Source organism: Sceloporus undulatus, chromosome 1 (genome assembly GCF_019175285.1).
Source record: "Sceloporus undulatus isolate JIND9_A2432 ecotype Alabama chromosome 1, SceUnd_v1.1, whole genome shotgun sequence".
Classification (NCBI taxonomy): Eukaryota; Metazoa; Chordata; class Lepidosauria; order Squamata; family Phrynosomatidae; genus Sceloporus; species Sceloporus undulatus.
Genome location: NC_056522.1, coordinates 45,886,756 through 45,910,001, shown reverse-complemented (window position 1 = coordinate 45,910,001; position 23,246 = coordinate 45,886,756). Strand labels below are relative to the sequence as shown.

Here is a 23,246-nt window from a genome sequence, read left to right as displayed (position 1 = left end):
AACAACAACAACAGAAAGCACTCATATATAGGCCATGTTAGTGGTGGTGGAACAGGGTGTGTGAGGTAAATTCTTGAGGAAAACAGGAACTCCCAATGACTTGAAGGCACACAACAACGAGTGGGAAGCATTCCTATATAAAGGCCAGGTTGGTGGTGGAACAGAGTGTGTGAAGTAAACTTCTGAGGAAAACAGGAGCTCCCAACAATTTGAAGACACACAACAACAAGAAGAGTGGAAAGCACTCCTATATAAAGTCAAAGGGGGTGACAGTTTTTGTGAGATGAACTCTTGGGGAACACAGGAGCTCCCAATCACTAGAAGACACACAACAACAAGAAGAGTGGAAAGCACTCATACAAAGTCAAGAGAAGGGGGTGGCAGGGTTTTTGTGAGGTGAACTTTTCAAGGCACCACCACAACAAAGAGTGGAAACCGCTTCTATGCGGGAACAGTGTGTGTTTGTGTTTGTGCTTCTGAGGTAAACTTGGAGCAGCACAGGAGCTCCCAACTAGACTGCCTAGCAACCTGGTCCTACAGCAGCAGGCGCAGGAGCAGCAGGAGCCCGCAGGGCGTTTCCGCTCCCCTCAGTCCTCCAGTATCCCTGCATCCCCTGCTGCAAGGACAGGGAAAGCATCCCCGCAGCGTCCTATAGCTCTCCGCTCCCTCCTCTCTCTCTCGTTCCCCACAGCTTTCCAGCCGCTCTCTCCCTCTCTCTGTGCCTCTGCAGCTTTGCTCGCTCAGTGGCTGGAAAAGGAAGGAGGGAGGGAGGGGAGCGTCCGCCATGTTGGATCCTGAGACGCCAGCAGCAGCAGCAGCAGCAGCAGCAGTGATAGGAGCCTGTGGGTGGGTGAGGAGGAGGATAATGTGAGGAGTGGAGGAGCGTGGGAGGAAGAGGACAGCAAGAAGGACACGGAGGCAAGGGATACTCCAGCTTCGTCGCCCTGTTTTGCCCCCCCCCCCCCGAAGAAGAAGAGGAAGATGCCCTGAGCAGCACCCAGGAGGAGGAGGAGGAGGAGGATGGGGGAGGGCAGCACTGACTGAAGGCAAAGGGAGCATCTTCTTCTTTGGGAAACAGCAGCGGCAGCACCATGATCAGCATCTTCTGAAGGACGGCTGCTGGGAGGAGGAAAACAGCAGCAAGAAGATGAAGAAGGAGCCCATAATAATGTCGTGACAATCTCAGCCACCCTCCTTGCCTTGCCTGCCTGCTTCCTCTTCTCCGCCAGACCAGGCACCGACATGATGGAGAGGATTTGCTAGGATTATTATTAGCCCAGCCTCCTCCTTCTCCTTCTCCTTCTCCTCCTTTAGCAGGGCGTGTTGATTTATACACGAAAAAGAGAGAAGGGGGAGGGGGGTATTGTTGTTATTATTATTACTACTACTACTTTCCTTAACAGCCGACCCCTCTACCCTCAATACTAGGGGGTTATTTTGTGTTATTATTTTTATTTCTTTCCCCCTCATCTTTACCATTTGCCTCTCTGCTCCCGATATTAGGCAGGGTTTGTTATAATTATTATTCTTACTTATTTCCTTCTCATCCTTACCGCCTTCCTCTCTACTCCCAATATTAGGGAAGGTTATTATAATTATTCTTACTTACCCCACCATCCTTACCTTTTACCCCTCGACTCCCAACATTAGGGAGAGTTATTATTATTATTATCTTTACTGTATTTCTTTTCCCCTCCTCCTTATCACTTACCTCTCTACTCCCAATATTAGGGAGGGTTATTATTATTATTTCTCTCCCCCTTTTCCTTACCATTTGCCCCTCAACTCCCAATATCAGGGAGGGGTTTGTAAGGAAATGAAGGCTTTGGGACTGTGTGGTGTTTTCCTGGCTGGCTGAAGAGCCTTGAAAGAAGATTTCTTGGGAACAGAAAGGAGCTGTTTCTTCTTCTTCTTCTTCTTCTTCTTCTTCTTCCCCAGGAAGACAACCCCAAAGGAAGACCTCTTGTGGTGTTTTTTTTCTTTTCTTCTTACCCCTGTCCCCCAAATATATACTTCTCCCCTCCCACCCCCTTCTGGGAGGAATTGCCACTGATGCATTTTGCAAGGGGTGGGAGAGGAGGAGGCTGGGGAGGCGGAGGCGGCAAAGATGGTGGAGGTGAAGATGGTGGAGGTGGCGGAGGAGGATATTCTCCAGCACTAGACCTCCCAAATCCTATAGCTTTCCTTCCTTGCCCTCCCAGCTTCGAGGATCTGTCTGCTGCTCATTCCTTGGATTGCTGATGCAGACTGAATTGGGGGGTGATTTTACACTTTCATGGTGCAGTAGGATTCATTTCGGGATTATGTTGCATGTTCTGAATTTCGAATGAAGGAGGAGACCATTAAAAAATCTATCTTATCTATATCTATCTATCTATCTATATATATAGGAGGGAAGAGTGGATTCAGTCTTGGATTGAATTTTTTTAATTATTATTATTATTATTTAAATGTATAAAGTATATATCTTCTTTCAAATGTATTAAAAAGAGATTTTAGGCTTATTATTATTATTATTATTATTATTATTCTCCTTTTAATATTGTGTATATATTGTACATGGCTGTGGAAGAACTGACCAAGATATAGTTCTCAGAATGGGGATTCTGGGATGGATTGTACTTTCAGGACCATCGTCGGAGCACTGACTTTTTTTAGGAACTGTCCTTGTTCTCATGCGTTAGGCTTTGGAAATCTAACTAACCGTAATAATTGAGAGAGGAGGCCTGTTAAAAACTGAAGCAACCATGTCTGGAGAAGTGCGCTTGAGACAGTTGGAGCAGTTTATTTTGGATGGACCAACTCAGACAAATGGACAATGCTTTAGTGTGGAAACCTTGCTGGATATACTGATCTGCCTTTACGATGAATGTAATAACTCGCCTTTGAGGAGAGAAAAGAATATTATGGAATATCTAGAATGGGGTAAGTCAACCATATACACTTCATAATTGCTCTATCCGGTTCATTTTCTGACGTTTCGCGTGATTTATACTTAACTGACATATGGTTATAATTTCGTTGTCATGGAGGTCTGTATTTTATAATTTTTAAATTGGTAAGTAACCATAGTTTTATATCAAGATTCCAGATGTGTTTTTTCCAGGCAGTAATAAGTCATTGGTTTTGTTGCTGTCAGTATCCATGGTTTTTTAAGGCCCAACATTTAAAGAGCATATCTATAGAAAGGATGAAGGCAACGTTTCATTTGGTCTGCCTCTTTCTCCTTCTCTTTTATATGCATGCTGTGCAATGGACAAAAGAAAAAGAGTAAAATTATATGGTATTTACCTGGAACATTTGACATATCTAAATATAGGAATAGTGGGGGGAAACAGGGTGAGGTCTAGCCTAAGCTACTTTTGGCCTATCTCAAATATAAACAGGCATATTTGAATCTTCACACTCCTGAAACTGTGCTGAAATACTTAAGAGATTTTTTTTTAAATGAGGATCAAGTGAGAGTTGGTGACTGAACAGTATTGGCATTGTGACATTATTTCCTTCTTTACAGTGCTTAGAAGCGCAGGAGATGAAGTCACATGAAAACAGTTATTGTGTGACCTTTACGTGTCAAAGTGATACTGTAGATAAACATTATGTTTAAAAGATGTTTGGCAAAATTCCACAAGTGGACTACAGCCTTTTTAAAATCTTTTTTTTTTTAACTGTGTGACATAGAACTGGACAGATGCAATGGTTGGCTAGGATATTTATAATAGTCTTGTTGAAAGAAATCCATTATTTTTGGTTCTGCAGTCAGAAGAAACGGATTGCAGGGCAGACTGAGTTCCCACTGAGTGCTGCTGGTTTTTTAGCACAAGATTTTCGGAGGGGAACGTCTGTGTTTCTTAGATACTTAGTCATCTCTGCATCAGTTATGGCACTGTTTGGTGTGCAGCTTGATAGTAAGTTATATTCCTGAACATATGACTCTTAAAAGAAAATAAGATTGTGACTGTTGATTGCATATCTGGGATGGAATTAAACAACTTCTGATGTGAATCCCTCTCCCAGCATTGAAAACATAGCTTACAACAAATGACACTGAACAGTTTTCAGTGAACAGATGAGTGAAGTAGTGAACTAGGGTCCAAAACACACTGCAGAAATAATCCAATCTGAGACTGCTTTAACTGCCCTGGCTCAGTGCTAGGGAATCCTGGGAATTGTAGTTTATTGTGGCACCAGAGCTCTCTGACAGAGAAGCCTAAATGTCTCACAAGACTACAGTTCCCAGGATTCCCTAGCATAGAGCCAGGGCAGTTAAAGCAGCCTCAATCTGGATTATTTCTGCAGTGGGTTTTGGATCTATGATAAACAAATCAGTATAGCATGATATTAAGGACCTGTCACAGTAAATGTGACAGTTTTATCTTCTCTGGCATAGTTCTTTGACAAGTAAAAGCATTTCATGGTACCCGCAGTTGTTTGATTTTAGTATGCTTATAAAGAACCTATACAGGACGGTGCTAAGAGATGAAATACCTTGTTGAAAAGATGCTAATACACTTGTACATGTGCAGTTATCTAGTTTTTAAATTTAATGTATTCTTCCACATTTTCATTTCTAGGAAGAAAGTATTGGTTTTTTTCCTGATAACAAATTCATTGTAGACAAAAGATGTAAGAAAGGGTATGTGAAGTTAAATTGTGGGATACTACAAATTTTCTAGGACCTACAAAATGTCTACTGGCTAGAATCAAGGGCTACAGGCTTTCTCCCATGATTTCCAGGAGTCAGTAGTTCTGCTTTGAATCTGTGAAAATAAGAATTTTCTGTGGAATCCCTCTCTTAATTGTCATTTTCTTTACATTAAAGTTACAATTAATGTGAACAGGAGTTCTCTGTGAAAACACTCAGAACTGTCATGTTATTTAGCTTAACATTAAAATTAATTAACTTAATAGCTTTGCAGAAAGCTTGTAAGGGTTGCAATAGCCCATCCATATATTTAATATTATAGTGACATCATCATGAAGACGTTCAAATGATCTTGGCATGATTATTATTTAGGAGACGGGCAGTTTATTTCTTTAAAAAGTGTTGCTCCTCTCTTTAGATGAAAAGGCTCCCAGGTTGTTGTTTTTGTGCCTGGTTTCTGACTTAGGGCAAACAGAAGGTGAACCTGTCACAATGCTTTATTGGCAAGATTTGTGCAGAGGAAGCATCTGAAGAAGTAGACTTAAGTCTACGAAAGCTCATGCTGCCAACTTCTTTCTTTCAGTTAGTCTCAAAGGTGGTACAAGATCTCTCTACATACTGATTCCACAGACTGGCATGGCTATATCTTTGAATTCTTCAGAGGTAGTTTGACATTGCCTTCCTCTGAGGCTGAGAGAGTGTGATTTGCCCAAGATCACTCAGTGCAGTTTCATGGCTGAGCAGAGATTTGAACCATGGTCTCCAGAGCTGTTATCCAATGTTCAAACCACTATACTATCAATAATACAGTACTAATTGAAATGATCCCTGTTTGTAGTCTAAAAACATTTTTAATAATAGGAGGGTCCCACTTTTCTACGCTGATGCCCTTCAGAAGTGTCGTTCTGGGGGTGGTGTGTTGGTTAGGAATGAAGGGAGTTATAGTCCCAACAGGGAGGGGATCAGCCTGAGGCAAGGTGTTTAGTTTTTAAAGTGACAACTTTCTTATAATGACCTACAGGTTGAGTTTCCCTTATGTGAAAGGCTTGGGACTAGAAGTATTTTGGATTTTGGAATCTTTGCATATACATAATGAATACAAATCTAAATATGAAAATTTATTTATGTTTTGTCTATACTTTATACTGAATGTAATTTTATATATAATATTTATAATAATTTTGTGCATGAAACACCAAAGCTGTCACTTTCTCAGTATTTTGGATTTCAGAAGCCCACATAAGGGATATTTAACCTGCACTTGGATGGAGATTTAGCACAGTTCTCTCTCAGCAGAACCAATCAGTGGAAGCAGGAATGCCTCATATCTTTTACTGTGCTATAGCTTGATGGAATGGCTAATGATAGCTGGCCGCTGATGGGGTAGAAGACAAAGTGGTCTCAGTTGAGGTAGTGTAGTGGCCCTCTAGTCTTACTTCTTTCTCCACTACATCATCTTTGCCATATTATTTTCGAGAGCTGATGAATTTTGTCTTGAAAATGCTGTAAAGTCGTTGGGGATGTTAATATGGATGGTAGCATATAAGACCCTTTTTGTTGATGAGAAGATTGAAGCATAATGAAATGATTTTCTCTTCATGTTCATTATTTTTCCAGTTTGTAATTTACTTTTTTCCCTTTAATTTCTCTTAACTAGTCAGTCATTTTTATAGTTTTAATTTTGTCGTTTTAAAGCATTTTACTGTTGAGAATCATCAACATTTGCAATCAGTTGACCATCTTTTCAAATGCATGCAAGAATTATTGGTGATATTTATAGGATTTTTTTTAATTTAAGAAAATACAGGGATAGTTTTAGTTAAAGTTGTTGTTGTTGTTAAAGATGTCCAGATGTTAATTGTGTTAGACCCTAGCACAATGTAAATTTCATGTGTAATATTTGAGCTACATAATGGAGTTGTAATAAGATAATTTGGTAGTAAGGATCATAAATCTGTACTGATACAGTTACTCAATCTTTCTAATCTTTAATAATGGCCTTAGGGTCGCCATAAGTCAGAAATGACTTGAAGGCACACAAAAACAAAAACAATGTCTGAAAATAAAAGCAGAAGTAATACATTATTTTCAGATTAACATGGCTTCGTTTTATCTTTTCCTTTACATCTACTTCTCTGTTTGTGTTTAATTATAGAAAATATAATGTACAAACCTTTTAAAAATAGTCTGAATGAAGTGAATGAAGATGCTCCATTTATGGTAATTCGTTCTCTTACAGTCCCTGAGGACCAATCAGTTTTATAAATCCTGAAAATATATGACAGTGTCAGTACTGAGCCACTGTATTTATTTGAGTGTACTTCATGTTTACACGATAGCCTGTACTATACTTATACTTAAGTGTCAGAATGAGAGCTTTTTCTTGTAGCAACTGGAGCCTGCCAGCTGGAAAGATTTGAGAATGCAAAGCTTGTTGTTCTCCTTCTGGACAACAGTATTCGTTGTTGGTAATACTGGTGACTCTGGAGGAGGTAATGCAGGACAGGATGCAGAGGATTAGACGAAAGGCCAGAGCAGTGAAAAAATGTTGAAAATATGTTAACATTTTAAAACAATAAATATATTTTTATCAAAGGAGCATGTGAGTATTATCTCTAGAGCTAGAATAGGAGCTACAGAGAGCAAATAAAACTTTAAAAATATAGAAAGTAATTTAAGGCTGTAGAGCTTACCTTACTTTAGTTTGCTAATCACATTAAAATCAAAAGGAAAGGCTTTCAGTATATTTTTGAAATTATAATATTTGGCACTGCATTATATTCTTTACACTATATATGTAACATTATGATCATATAATGTTGGCTGGTATCCCTATTTGCAAATGGGACCTTAGGCTAGGATAAAGTGGCATGCTGCTAAACTACATTTGGGCCTGTTACAGACTGCCAAAATAAAGCTGCTTCGGGTCTCTTTGGAGGTATGCTGTTTAAATGATGTATGCGCCCTAAGAATCCAGAAGCTGCACCAAAGCTGGACTTCGGTGCTTAGGAATGGAGTGTGGCTTTGGCGCGACCTCCGGACTCTTAGGATCCATGCGTCATTGAAATAGCATACCTCCAAAGAGACCTGAAGCAGCTTTATTTTGGCAGTCTGTAACAGGCCTTGGTCTAGCCATGGTAAAGATCAGAGCTTGGGGCTTCTGGACCTTATAGTCTAAAATACTTTTATAAGCTCTGGCAAAGGTGAGAGCTGATGGGTCTTCCTAGTTTAGTATCCTAGTCACTCTGCTATGGTAGTTCAGTGTTATATTGTCCTATATCATGCAATTAAACTATTTCCAATATTACATTCTTATGGATTAAAATAGCAATATCCTTTGTTAGGGAATCAGGCCAAGGCTGAAAACAAGTGATTTTACCAAAGTAAGCAAGGATTTTCAGATTTACCATATTTACCATTTCAGTTCCAACACTAACCATGTCTCATACTATAGAACTGGAGGTCTTTGCCTTGAATCTTAGATTAATAAATTGGAGTTACTAGAAATTTTTGAAGAGAACAGTGTTGCAGTAAAGATGTAGAGAATGAGTTGTGACACACATATGAGATTCTATTTAAAACATCTGCAACAGCAGTGGTACTAAAATAGTTGACCCTTGGGACCCCTTTTTACATCTACACACAGATGTTGTGCCCCTCCCACTTGGTGTAGTATATGAATGAAAATATTTTGTTTATTTAGTGTGCATATTTTCATTCACATATAATCATGGATATTCATATTCTAACACTTTATAGGGAAAAACGTCATTCAAATTAGAACAGTTTTATTTAAATAAGTCCAATATTTAACTCGATTCGTGTATATATTTTACACATAAAAAGATTTTGGAAGAGGAGGGATCAGGGCCTCCAAGCCTTCCACCCCCCTTGGGTTTCCGCACCACAGTTTGAGAGCCACTGTGCTACAGCACTTTTGTCAGTACAGTATGTGGTGTATATGTAGACAGTTATCACAGTAGCTAGCATTATTAACAATTATATTGACTTTTATACACCTGGAAGCAAAGGAATAAAAGTATGTTGGCATTAAAATATTATGCTACTGTTACGTTGTCAGTGATTCAGTAGCTCACCTGAATCAATAATTTGGTCATGTAGTTTCCTTCAGTATTAAAAACAAACATACACCTGGACATTTCCATTCTGTTGCTATTTAAACTCAGCTTTTTGTAGGGATTTGACATCTATGTTTATTGTTAGTATTTGCATAATATAGTGCATCTACTTGTGCATAAGTCTCAAAAGCTTAGTCAAAAAATTGACTAAAAAAAAACTGAGTTGATTTATCCACAGGTCAAAGTAAGTATTGTAACTTTTATGAAAAAAGGAACCATCCCTTGGTGAAAGCTTAATTCCTCTTTGGAGCACCTAAAAGAAGCACTGACCAACTTTACTCTCTCATCCATGTAGCCTTTAGGACAGTGGTTCTCAACCTTTGCACCTCCAAATTGGACTTCAATTCCCACAAGTCCCAGTCAGGATGCTCATTGTTCAGGAATTCTGGGAGTTGATGTCTCAAAAATCTAGAAGACCAAAGGTTGAGAACCACTGCTTTAGGATGAACACAAATAGTTATGCCTGACAGAATTTTGCAGGTTCTTTGGCATCACTTTTCTTTACTTCATCCTTTGTTACATTCCCCTACGTTTTACCCTTGACTCATGCACCTTCGTATCAAAATCCAAAATTTTGGCCCCCCAAACCTGCCCTTGAATTATGCATGAGGTTGACTTATAGTCGAGTATATAATTGTAGGGTGGCTTAAGAAACCAAAACATAGTATAGCATGCCTGTGTTTTATGTGGGCGTGCTATACATGGCTTTCAGAATATGCTGGAAGAGCCCGTCACGCTCCCGGAAGAAGTAATGGGGCATGCGCCTATGGCACGTGCACGCTGCTGCACCGCTGCACCACCATGCGCCATAGGAGCGAGTCCCATTACTTCCTACAGGGCTTCAGCATACACTGATTTCCCCTTACGCGGAGGGATCCGGAACTTTTATTTTGATATTATGATATGTTTGTATTTTGTTTTAATTTTTTTAATAGTTGAGTGGAGTTGCGCTGGGGAGAGAAGGGATTAATTATGACCTTTATTTATTTGTAATGTATTCTTTTGATATTGTTAGAATTGTGTTGTGTTATATTGTACTCTATTGTTGTAACCCACCTGAATTCCATGTGATTGAGTGAGATATAAAAACATCTGTATTATTATTATTATTATTATTATTATTATTATTATTAGTAGTAGTAGTAAAGGCCTTGGCTTTAATTGGGTCAGGTTTGGTAGTAGGATCTCATCAAAGTTCACTAAAGTTATTATTGGAGGAATTAATATTTTTTAAAAATGAAATAAACAATAATAGGTGTTAAGAAGTAATATTTTACCCTTTTACCTACTGTGGTGTATAATCTTTCAGATGGAGGATGTTAGATTTGGTATGTTCTTGTCAGGAGACCCATAACAGCTCAAACAACATGTTATGTTAAATATGCTTTTAAGAATGTGTGCTTTAGCAGGCTGCTTCTCACAGTCTCATGCTTGTTCTTTTCTTGAAATGCCCTCTGGCTGCTATATAGAAGGTTTACTGCAAACATCAGATTTAGGGCTAAAAAGCTGTTGAAAGGAGATTCTCATTGTAAAATCAACATATGAAGCTGATCTTCAGATTAAAACTATCCATGTTAAACATGTTTCTTTTTTTAAAAAAGAGTATAGTTAACATAAGATGTAGCTCGGCTCTGGGATCTGGAGTAGAATCTAGTTCTCTATAGTGAGTAATAGGAACAAGACACACATATTTAAGGCTTCATCTACAAGAATTTTAGGAATTCCTCATTTTTTTCCTTAGTGAGATGATTGTAGGTTGGGTTTAGAAGAAATAAAAGTAGAAAGAAAAAGGTATCTACATTATTGTGAGATAAAATGCACACATAAATTAATAATGTCAGAACAGTTAAAATTTCTGAATTTCATCTAGTACACTGGCAAATTGTTCCACCGTTTGCAACTCAACCCTGAAAACATGCTAAAATATCATACTATAAATAAAGTAATTTTGGACTATAAACAAGGAGGCTGAGTGCTATAAAGTATACAAATCCCAACATTTGTAGGCTTTGAGGCAGAAGTATTTTTAAAAAAATATATTAAGCGACCAGAAATCATCCTTTTTCAGAATAATTTATTCCTGTTTCTTTGGCCCAATAAAGAGCAAGTCATTTACTGACTGCAATTCTCATTACTTCTCCGGAGATATTTGTTCTTGCTGCAGTTGAGCTACTTTGCTATTTGCTGTCTCTTCCTTCCTTCCTTCTGTAGCTAAGTAACAGTACTGTTTCTGTAAGGCTGCAGCAGACTGGGCATCTGCCAGATTGCAAAATTTGCCAGATTTCCAAATTTGATGTTGATCAGTTCCCCAGCAGTTCATCAGGAACCAGGTAGTACAGTATTTTTTTCTCACTAGGACTCATTGTATAAAACATATGCTGCAACCCCAAACAGAGGAGTGTTTCTGCTACCTTTTATGGATCCATCACCACCCATAATATTCTCTTTTGAGTTTCTAATTTTACAGTTACAATACACAACTTGCCATTACTCATGCATGGCTCTGCCAACATAAGGCTTAGCCTGCAGTTCACTTAAGGAACTGCCCTGTGTTCTGCTCTGCTGACCTTGCGGTGTGTTGTTCACTATATCATGTAATAGTTCATTCTTGATCACTTATTGAATACAGTAGTCCATGTGTTCTGTGATGTACACAAATAAATGTATGTTGGCATCCAGTTAAAATTTTGGGGAGAAATACATTTTTTCACTTATCTGTAAGTCTGATGTAGCAGACAACTCAAAATAGAATAAATATACCTTATGGGGCATTGCAATTTGCTGCTTTGTTGGTCATTTCTGAACATCCCTGGGCACACAGGCTATTGGGAACCCAGATGGTGCAGTGGTTAAATTCCAGTACTTCAGCCACAAGGTTGTTTGATCCCAGAGGGCTTCAGGTTGACTCAGCCTTCCAGATTGGTAAAATGAGTACCCAGCTTGTTGGGAGCAATTAGCTTACAGATTGTAAACCACTTAGAGAGTACTGAGTTCACTGATAAGCAGTATAGAAATGCATATGCTATTGCTATTGTGTATATACACACACACACACACACATACACACACACACGTTCATACGATACAAAGAAAAGGATATGAAAAACAGGACTTGAGTCCAGGCTACTCCAAGGCTTTCATTGTCCTGCTTGGACTTTGAGATCCTTTGCTTGGGTTGGGGGAACCTTTTCTCAGTCCTTCCACCTTCAGGTTTAGGGTTTATGGCAGCATGGGAAGGATTTCTACAGAGCTGTGGAACTCCCTTCCAAGAGAAGCTAGGTTGGCCTTGCCCCTGCTGTCATTCTGCCAAGAGGTAAAGGATGCCAAAGGGCTGAAACAGACGGCTGAAGAAGCCCCCTTCGGGGCATCATTGGAGCGCAGCATTTACATGCGGCTCACTCCAATGATGCCTGGAAGGTAGATGGCTGCCCAGATGTGGACGGCTTCAAGATGCTCCAGCAGCACAGTGTTTCTACTCCTATTTGAGCCAGGTTCAAGGCAGATTGGGGCCATGGTGTGTGTTTGCCACAACCCCAATCTGTCTTCAAAAGGGGTGGCCATACTTGCTGGTATGTTTCAGCCCATAGGCTGGCTTTTGGCAATTTAACTGCATTGCTTTGATGAGTGATTTTAATCCAGCTGAGTGGGTGTTCCTCCTCCTTTTTTGTTTTTAAATGCTTTTAAAGTTGCTTAATCTGTTTTATGTTTTTGATTTGAACTTGTTATATTCATTTTCAAGATCCATTTTGTGGGAGAAGTTTAGAATATGTATCTATTAAGTAAATAATAAAAAAAATCTTTCTGGAAAAAAAGAAAAGAAAAATTGAGCTGGGAAGGGGCTTTTTGTCCTAAAACTACTTTTTATTCAACTTAGGTTCAAAACACATTGTAGAAATAATCCAGTTTGAGACCACTTTAACTGCCGTAGCTCAATGCTAGGGAATTCTGGGAACTATAGTTTCTGTGAGTCATGTAGCCTTCTCAGTCAGAGAGCTCTGGGGCCACAATAAACCAAAATTCTCATAATTCCCTAGTATTGAGCCAGGGCAGTTAAAGCGGTTTCAAACTGCATTATTTCTGCAGCGTGTTTTGGCTTTTAGTGTTTGTGGTCTCACAACTGAATCAGGCATACTGTATAATTAATAGATTTTCTCTAATATAGTTTCTGGAGTGATGGTGTAGTCTGTTGGAACAAAATCGGCATGGCTGCTAGTCCAAGAAAGTTTATGCCATAATAAATTATTAGATTATAAATTGCCACAGCAACTTGTTTTCTGATCCAGCAGGTTTTATTTGTACTTCTCCCCTATTGTAAGCACCGAAGGATTTGTGAGTGGACAGTGAACTCTACCTTTGTGGTATGGCTAACTGTAGATGCTTGATAGATTACTAGAGCTGTCAGCTGTGAGAGTGCCAGTCACTTCTTGAAGCAGTGCCAGTATAGAGTTTCAGCTGTTAAGCAATGAGAAGATCTATGGAGGTATAACATGCTAGCTTACCAAAATTTTATCATTAGGGTTCTTCAGCTGCTAAGCACACCACAGTTAACCATTGTATCTTTAGATTTGTTTCACTATATTAATATATAGAAAATTATCTGAATTTTATACTGTCTTAGGAGTTCTGTTGTGTTAACCTTAGCTGTATCTTCTTGTCCTAGAACATACAATGGCTCGGGACAGATACTTTAAGATATAACTAATATATAATTGTTATAATTATATATTATAATATAATATATCATTGCCATATTTATAATATATCATTGCCATATATAATATATAATATGCCATATATAATATTATAATATATAATTGCCATATTTTGAAAGATATCAAAGATATCAAAGATATTAAAATGAGTGTTTTAGTAATATTGTTAAATCATTTATTTATTTATTTGGCTCAAGAACTAGACTGTTCATTCAGTTATTTTATTACTGTTTCACAGTTATTTTATTGATGTGATTGGAAATACTTCTAAACTTGAATAAACTATTAAAATGTGACTGTATTATTCAGTTATATGCTACCTTGTTAACTTTAGGACTTTTGTTTGTGGTTGTTTGTTTGCAACGTTAAGCTTAAGACATAAAATGCATTCCATTCAGATGGGGTAATTTGCTTTAGTCTTTGTAACTAAGGTTACTGCTACAAGTTGCCATGACTAATTTCTGTAAGTGGTTTTTCCTGTTATTTTAATAAATCTTGTTCCACAAATTTTTCTGAACCATAACCACAACCCAAAATTGTGGACCTCTATTTCAAGAGAAGCTTCTTGATGTAATTATTTTGGTTAATTACCAAGCCTGTGATGAAAAAAAAACACATTTTTTCAATATTGTAGTTATTTTAAATGTATTTTTGGGAACGGAATGAGAAAAAACACAATTAAGATATCGTGCCACATGCAGTTCTTTCACAAATGTGATATTTTGATCAATTCATTTGTTGTTCAGCTTTTATTAAATGTGGACGCTGATATTCCAGTGCGATTTCTTTTAGTGCTTTGGAATGGATTTTTTTATTCAGTATTAGTGAACTAAAGTGTTTTGAAAGTCTATTAGAAGACATTAACCCCTTTCTTACTGTTTGCAGGACAATTTTTTGCAGGGTCATTTATTTAATAAGAACATTAAGAGATAACATGTATGTGTGTGCTTTCATAGGGTTTTCTTAGGGAAGGAATACTCAAGTGGTCTGCCACTACGTTCCTCTGAATCATGGCATCTGGTATTCTTTGGTGATCTCCTGTCCAAGTACTACCCAGGACTGATCCTGCATACTTTCCTAAATCAGATTAGATCTGTGGCGTTTAGGGTATTAATGAAAAGTCCAAGTTAAATCTACATGCAACCTACCATGCTTTATCCACCACCAAAATATATCCACATTAGCCTACAAGAGAAATGTAGAGATTTGGGCCGTTTTATGTAGAAAAACAAAAACACCTCTTCTTCATTTTTAGGTCCACTAATCCAGGTTTTACATAACCTGCCCTGGTATGCAACAATAAGGCTCTTCATCCCCTCAGGGTACACTAAAACTCACCTCTAACTCTGAGTTCTGTACCTATCTAACTCTGCAACTCTTTCTCCCTCTCTATTTATCCACGCCTAACTCGCCTTGCATTGGCTGGCGCTTGACTCATCCTGATGGATGTTGCCAAGGCCTCTCTCTGTCTGCCTACCTGCCTTATCTCAGGTCAGAATGCATAGGGAAGCCATTGAAGTCCACAAACACTTGGACAACTTCAACAGGAAAGAAGAACCCCTGAAAGTAAACAAAGTTTTGCTGCCAGTCCTGAAAAAACACCAAAATCAAGACTGAGCCCATGCAAATGAAAACCACCCAGGGTCAGGGGGGGTTTCAACAGACAATGGATCACTAATTAAATAGACATAAATCCTCCTCGCATCTTCTCCCACCCTGAAGCCTTGCCATTCACCAACAGACCAACACACAGACTAACATGTAAATCACTTCCTCCCAACCAAGGGTCACACAGTATATGTACTTCACACACCTTCATGCCACCATTCTCTGAAGATACCAGCCACAGATGCAGGCAAAACATCAGAAATAAATTCTTCCAGAATACAGCCATATAGCCTGAAAAACTCACAAAAAACTGTAGTTGAAGCTGTTTTGCCACCAGCAGTATGTTCTCTTATTCGTCTTCTGGGTGCACTAGTAAGAATTACAGTGCCATTAAAGAGATGGCATAAAAGCACTATACTGTACCTCAGAAGGCAAAAGCAAGGACTACCTAAAATAAATCTGAAATGAAGCCTATTCTGACAGATCAATAGTTTAGGCACAGAGTTCATTGTTATATATTAACCAGAAGTTCTTCTTGTACATTACATGGTAATAGTTCCTTTGCATGTAAGATATATGATTAAACTCATAACTGAATATGGGAGTGTTTCTTGTGAGCACCCAAGTTTACCAACAGGTTCAGGTATATATGTTGCTTATGCTGGTAAAATTCTGGTCCCATTTTAGAAGCCAGGTTTATTCAGCACCTCAGTGGTATGGACTTGCTTTTGTTGTTAACTGGCATCAAGTCGGCTTTGACTTATGGTGACCCTATGAATGAGAGATCTCCAGGTCACTCTGTAATTAACTGCCCTGCAAACTCAGGGTTGTGGCCTCTTTGATTGAGGCTATCCATATGGAATGTGGTTTTCCTCTTTTTCTACTTCTACCCTGCCAAGAATTATTGTCTTTTCTAGTGAGTCATATCTTCTCATAAGATGGCCAAAATATAACAGCTTTGCTTAGTCATTCTGACTTCAAGGAAGAGTTCAGGTTTGATTTGCTCTGGGACGCATTTATTTGTTCTTTGAACAGTCCACAGTATTCACAGAACTCTTCTCCTGCACCACACACCTTTTGAATGAACTGGTTTTCTTCCTATCAGCTTTCTTCACCGTCCTTATTTCACAACTATACATAGAACTGGGAAATAAAATGGCATGGACAATCCTAACTTTAGTATTCAGTGATATATAGTGAGCCCTCCATATCCACAGATGCTTTATCCATGGATTCCAACTATCCACAACATGAAAATATTCCAAAAAGCAAACCTTGATTCTGCTATTTTCTATAAAGGACACCATTTACAATGTCATTGTATATCATGGGACTTGAACTTCCACAGATTTTGATATCCACAGAAGGTCTTGGAACCAAATCCCAGTGGATAACAAGGACCACTGTTTGCTTACACTTCAGGTTCTTGTCCAGTTCCTTGATAGCTTCCCTTCTGAGACCTAGAAGTTTACTGCACCGGGGATAAAACATTCCCCGATGCGTTAGAACGGGCAGGAGTGGGGCCGCGCACGGAGCATGATGGGAACCTGATGGGGCCAAGAACACTAGTTTACCGCACAGGGAATGCCGCCGCCACCGAGCATTCCCATCGCGTTCCCATCAGGATCCGGGGACGCCATTTCTGGGAACTGTTTCGAAACAGTTCCCAGAAATGGTGTCCCCTGGAACTCGATGGGAATGCGATGGGAACACGCGGCGGCGGCATTCCCTGTGCGGTAAACTAGCGTTCTGGGCCCCATCGGGTTCCCATCATGCTCCGTACGCGGCCCTGCTCGTGCCCGTTGTAACACATTGGGGAACATTTTATCCCCGGTGCGGTAAACTTCCTAGTCTCGTAATGTTTTCTTGAGCGCGTCTTAATTCTGATTAATGACTGAGCCAAGGTATGGACAGTCTTGAAATGTTTAAATGTCTTCATCATCTAGTTTAAAGTTATGTAAATAATCTTAGCGCTCAACAGTAAACTTGCCTTTGCACTTTCTTTCTTGGCTTTCATTAATTGGTCCAAGCCTTTGCTATTTTCTCCTAATTGGATAGTGTCATTGCATATCTTACATTGTTGATGTTCCTCAATGGTATTTGTTTGTTTATTTATTTGTCCTAAGAAGAGTTCCAGGGTGGCATCTAAAAGTTCAAAACAAGATTAAATTAAAATCTTATTCTACAAAAGCTAAGAGGGAATTAAATAACAATATATTCAAAACGATGACTGAAACAACTAAAATATTTTCAAAACAATTATAACAACAAATAAAAATAAAATAAAGCACACCACTACACATATACTACTGCATTTTAATTTACAGTGGAAAGGTATGCCTGAATAAAAAGGTCTTTACCTGCCGACAGAAAGAGAACAGCAAAGAGGCAAACTGGATTTCCCATGGAAGGGTCTTCCATAGCCTGAGAACAGCCACAGAGAAGGCTCTCTTCCGTGAAGATGATGATGATAATGATGATGATGATGATGATGATGATGATGATGATGATAATAATAATAATAATTTTTATTTATATCTCCCACTTCTCCCTTCGGATGGTGACAGTGGGCTGCCAAGTGGTTTACATGCTGTTCTTGTGGGGAAGAATGTAAAAAAACAAAAAACCCAAAAACCAGAGCACTCAATACAACTCCACTGGACGACACTGTGCAGGTGTAATGGTGGCAATGAAGGAGGATCTATTTGCTGCCCACACCACCACAGCATAGGCTTTCCAATGAGTTCTAGTCCATGTTCTGTTGGATTCACTCAGAGTCTTCTGCCATCATTGCTCTAGTCTCTGTCCTTCTTGTTTCATCACTGCCAGCTCCCTAGTAAACTAGGGTGCCCACTTTCCTCCACTCCATGGGAGAGGACACTTAGGGGCAATCATGTCCACTGTTCTGGCTATATCCCCATTCCAGAGATCAGACAGAGTTTCAGTAGGATCACTTGGTGAGACAACAGGAAATTCCCCAAGAGCTATCAGGAATCCATCCTCCTGTGGCAAACCATCTTAATTACACGCCCATAGACCTCAGGGTTCCAGTAAGTCTAAACCACACCAGGTAGTGATCTGTACATGACAACAAAACTGTAGAAGGTTCCTCCACCTGGCACAGAAAACTAGTTCCCAAGTGTGTCCTGTGACATTGGTGGCATCAGATACTTCTTGGGACAGACCTATGATTGTCATGGAAGACATGAAGTCCTGAGCTCCTCCTGACAGAGTGATTTCCACATAAATACAGTGGCATACACCACATGCATGAGCCCCATTATTTTCAATGGGGCTCAAGCATCCACGCTATTTGCTTTACGCAGGGGTGGGGGTCCGGAATGTATCCCTGTGTAAAGCAAGGGCACACTGCATTGTAATCCCTCAGCACAACTAGCTGAAGTGACCCCAACACCATCACTGGGACCAACTTAGCCAGCTCTAGAAAGGAGACTATTGAGCAGCATGGTTGGAGGAACACCAATAGAATCCCTGTTTTGTCCTGGACATTAATGTTTAAGTAGATGCATTCATATTCAGTATATTGTGGGACATGGCACCTGGTGAGGGAGATAGAATCCCTATAGACCAGGGGTTCTCAAATGGTGGGACAGGACCCCAAGGGGAATACGGGAGTTGTTCAAGGGGTGGGAGGTACAAAACTTGGAGACTTTGATCCCTCCTTCTCTTCCCAAACTTTTTTGTGTGTAAAATTTACACATGCATTGAGTTAAAGGGAAGGATGTTGCTGCTCTGAATTCAGTACAGTTCACTTCATAGTAAGTTGGTTTAGGATTATAACCTTAAGTGATACAGAGGTACCCCGGGTTACGAAATTAATTCGTTCCGCCGCCGCTTTCGTAACCCGAAAAGCTTTCGCAAGCCGAAAACCCATAGGTGCTAATAGCGAAAGCCGCGATTTGGTGTGAAAAAGCGCCGAAAAGCACCAAAAATTTCTTTCGTAACCCGAAATAACCTTCGTAACCTGGAACAGTTTTTTTAATTGATTTTTTTTTTGTAACCCGGAAATTTCGTAAGGCGGCGCATTCGTATCCCGGGGTACCACTGTACTCAAAATCCATGGTGACCTAGACAGATGGTTGGACAATGGTAAATGGGGGCTGGATGATCAGATCTTGGAGCAAAGCTCATAGTAAAACTTGAGCCCAGATGTAAGTGCGACAGTACCTTCTGTCTTTTTTTTAAAAAAACACAAAGGATCCTAATTGGAAAGGAACCTAGCAGCCATGGGATAAACTGGCAATCCTCTTATGGTGAGGTAACTTGTTAAAAGCAGGAAGCAGAGGATTAGGAAAGTAAGCTGTAAAATATATTGATGGCTTAATATTTGAGGTAGTACTGTTTTTCTTATTCACTAATTCCCTTGAGTTACAGATGGCCAAATTTGTAGATGATGCAAAGGTATTCAGGATGGTTTAATCCAAAACAATCTTTTAAGAGAGCAATGTTTAATGCTGATTCATACAACTATAGTTAATAGTTTCAGATGAACTGGATGAATGAGTGATTAGCAAATAACAATGGGCATAGATGCTAAAAGAGGCACATTGGAACACATTGGCGGGTTACAAACGGCCCTCAAGGGGCCGTTTTCCCGCCGCCGCCATTTGCTGCGCAGGGAAGCCCCAGCTGCTAGACCGCGAGGCTTCCCCGCGCAGCAAAAAAGGAGCGGCGAAATGCCGCTCCTTTTTGAAACGCGGAAGTGGCGCCGCGAGGGGTGGAGTGCGCCCTCGCGACGTCACTTCCGCCGCGACACGTCTGGACGCACAGCGTCCAGTACGTCAAAATGGCGGCGCCCATGTGGATGGGCACCGCAAAAAAGTACGCGCTCCGCGCGTACTGGGAGGAAGGGCCGTCAGGAAGGTAAGAACCTTCCTAACCCTAATACGGCCCTTCCTAACCCTAGTACGCGCGGAGCGCGTACTTTATGGCGGTTTATAACCCGCCATTATTGACTTTCCTAATCATAAGTAGCCGAGCTCTCAAATGTCTGTAATTAACAAGAAATATACTGTATCTTGAAATCTTAGACTTTGGTGGGTAGCATAGGGCCATCAGTATGTTGTTAGACTGCAGTTTCCATCAGTCCTAGCCAGCATACTTAATGGTGAAGATTGATAGAAGCTGTAGCTCATCATCATGTAGAACAAGACTTTCCCTGTACTGTACTTGGCATAGATAAAAACAGTGTGAAACCAAGACAGATTTACTGTTGTTATCTGTGCTACGGTGCCATTTAAAATACTGGGTTGGACAGAAGTGTAGCCAGAATAGAAAACATTCTGACCTAACAGATTTCTTTCCCTTTGTATCTCCTCATTCTCTCTTTACCGATCCCCACCCTGGTAATCTAATACAGTTTAGATAAAACTCTGATGTAATTGATTAACTGTAGGACTCTGAAGATGCCAGTCACAGATGCTGACAAAACGTCAGGAATAAACTCTTATAGAACATGGCCACATAGCCTGAAAAACCCACAACTGTAGGACTGTTACAACTTATTATTTAGTTAAAAAATCATTATCACAGTATCTGGTGAGGGCTTTACAAAGATTAGATAAATTCAGTGAGATTTAGCAATGACTGTTGGGGATACTTTGCTGTGGTGACCATGTTTTGAAGCGACCATGGATTATTAGATGCTGGTAGAAAATCAGAGTAGCACCATTATGCCTTCCTTGTGATCCTCCCACAATCTTCTGTTAGAGGTAGGGTTGCCATATCCCGCCTGGGGGCAGGACTTTCCCGGTTTGGGGCGGGTCCACATGGTCCCGCCCCAGTTTGGCCCCTCCCCTGGGACCTCCCCCCCCAGCAAGGCCCTGGAGGCAGCTCCACCCCTCCCCATGGCTGTGTGCCACCCTCCCCGCCTCCCTGCCTGGCTTAGCCTAGAGAGCAGGTCTTCAAGACATCTGCCACTCAGAGCTATTGCCAGCCCACTTGGTATATATACCCTGCAAGAGGCCTTACTTTCCAGGTTACAGTGAGAAAAGAAAAAAAGGCCATAAATCATTCATGTTTCACTGGGAGTCTAAATGCCTCATCTTTTCAATGTCTACCACTCAGTATTCTTGTAATTCTTTATCACAGGATCGTTTTTGAGGCCTTAAACATCTTTACTTGTAATATGCAATTTTCTCCTGAAGCTGACCAATGGGAAAAAAGCAATCAGCCCTCCATTTGGGTTGGTTTTCAATGGCTTGTTGAAGGAAGAGATTTTGCCTTGCAAGTTGCTGGTAAATAATAGAAGGCTTTGGGGTAGCAAAAGGCTGCAGAAATAGTTTGACCCCCCCCCTTTAAACATCCATGGCTCAGTGCTATGGGATTCTGGGAATTGTAGTTTCTTGTGGCACCAGAGCTCTTTTGACAAAAGGAAGCTGAATGGTCCACAGAGGAGGCGTTGCCTGGGGGCAGAGCCTCTTGCCAGCAGTCTTCGGTGGAAGAGAGGAGGCTGATGGTCCTGGCCACTTCCCTTGGCTCCCTCCCTCCTCCTCCTCCTCTCAGAGTAGTCACAGCCAAGATGAGCTTCTCATTCACACTCCCTGGCTTTTCTCTCCCAACCCCCCCCCCCCTGCACTTGCGACCCCCTTTAACTGCCAAAGCTCAATGCTCTGGAATTCTGGTGTCTGTGAGGCATTTGGCCTTCTCTGTCAGAGAGCTCTGGTGCCACAATAAACTACAGTTCCCAGGATTCCATAGCACTGAGCCCTGGCAGTCCAAGCAGTGTGTTTTGGACACAGAGATCCTCCAAATGAATCCAGTCCCTAGCTTTTATATTTCTCTCACACACTGCAGGAATAATAACCCACTTTGAGACTGCTTTAACTCAGTGCTAGGGAATCCTGGGAATGCTAGTGTTTGGGAGACATTGAGACTTCTCTGTCAGTGATGGCTCTGAGGCCACAATAGACTACAATTCCCAGGATTCCCCAGCACTGAGCAGTCTCAAACTGGACCATTTCCTCAGTGTGGATGCACCTGGGGAGGAATTCTGGGCACTGCAGTTCAACTACGTTTGGAGGGTTATGGGACTCCCTGTCAGAGATAGCTCTGGGGCCACAATGTACTACAATTCCCAGCATTCCCCAGCACTAACCCAGGACAATTAAGTCACTCTCAAACTGGATTATTTCCTCAGTGTGGATGCAGCTTTGGTGAGGAACTCTGGGCATTTCAGTCCAGCATTGTTTTATTTCTGCAGTGTATTTTGGACCAGAGACAAGGTGACCAGGCATCCTCCTCCTTTTCCAGGATATGCCTTTTTCTGTCAAATTTCAAAATGTCCTCCATTTGGATTATGGCTAAGAAGCATGGATTTAAAAAACATGGTTGTTTTTAGCTTTTATTTTTGGCCATGTCCTACATTTTTTGCTTGGGTGCCCTACATTTTGGGGTGAGGGCATTGGTCACCTTGGTCAGAGAGCTTTCCAGGGGTTAACTGCCATTCTGCTGTGGTGCTGGAACAAACCACCATTCCCAGAATTCCATAGCATTCAGCCAAGACAGTTAAAGTGGTCTCAAACCAGATTATTTCTCCAGTGTAGATGCAGCCCAAGCCTTTTGCCTCTCTTATGCATGAGATTTCAAAGCCCAGCCTTGGTACCACAACAAACTACAAATCCCAGGATTCCATAGGATGGAGTGATGAGAGTGAAAGCAGTGTCAAACTGCTTTAATTCTGCAGTGTGGGAGCAGCCTAACTGTGCTTAATGCAGTTCTTAACATGGTGCACCTCTTGCCTACAGAGTCTCACAAGACTTTTTTGTTTAACAACTTGTACCCACTAACTCCATTTCATGTCTCCTTTATTTAGTGGGGTGGAATACAGACAAAACAAGTCAAAATGAAGAAAAACCAAAGTCCCTTGATCAAAGGGTTTGGTTGTGGAATAAGCCTCTGAAATATGCAAGAGGCAATGTTAAAATAAAGCCATGTTCAATGCTCAAATGTGCTGTTTGGAATGGGAAGAGGGAGGTGGCCAGAAAGGGAAGTACATTTCCGTGATCTGTCTACGATCATCTACATTTGTCCCGGTTTGGAGGTCCTCACTTATGGCAACCCTAGTTAGCGGCCAAGCAATGGTCCTGTAAAGCAATTATTACTATAATACAATAGTAAATC

The 23,246-nt window shown here is 40.5% G+C and overlaps 1 protein-coding gene across 1 annotated transcript in view; it reads left to right on the top strand.

Annotated features, from left to right (window-relative positions):
• Nucleotides 1-793: 793 nt before the first annotated feature.
• CDC42BPA (CDC42 binding protein kinase alpha) overlaps nt 794-23,246 on the top strand; it is a 261,009-nt gene continuing 238,556 nt past the window's right edge. The window contains exon 1 of the mRNA XM_042445935.1: nt 794-2,925. Coding sequence (XP_042301869.1) covers nt 2,748-2,925 — 178 coding nt within the window. The 5' untranslated portion in view covers nt 794-2,747. The remainder of the gene's footprint in view (nt 2,926-23,246) is intronic.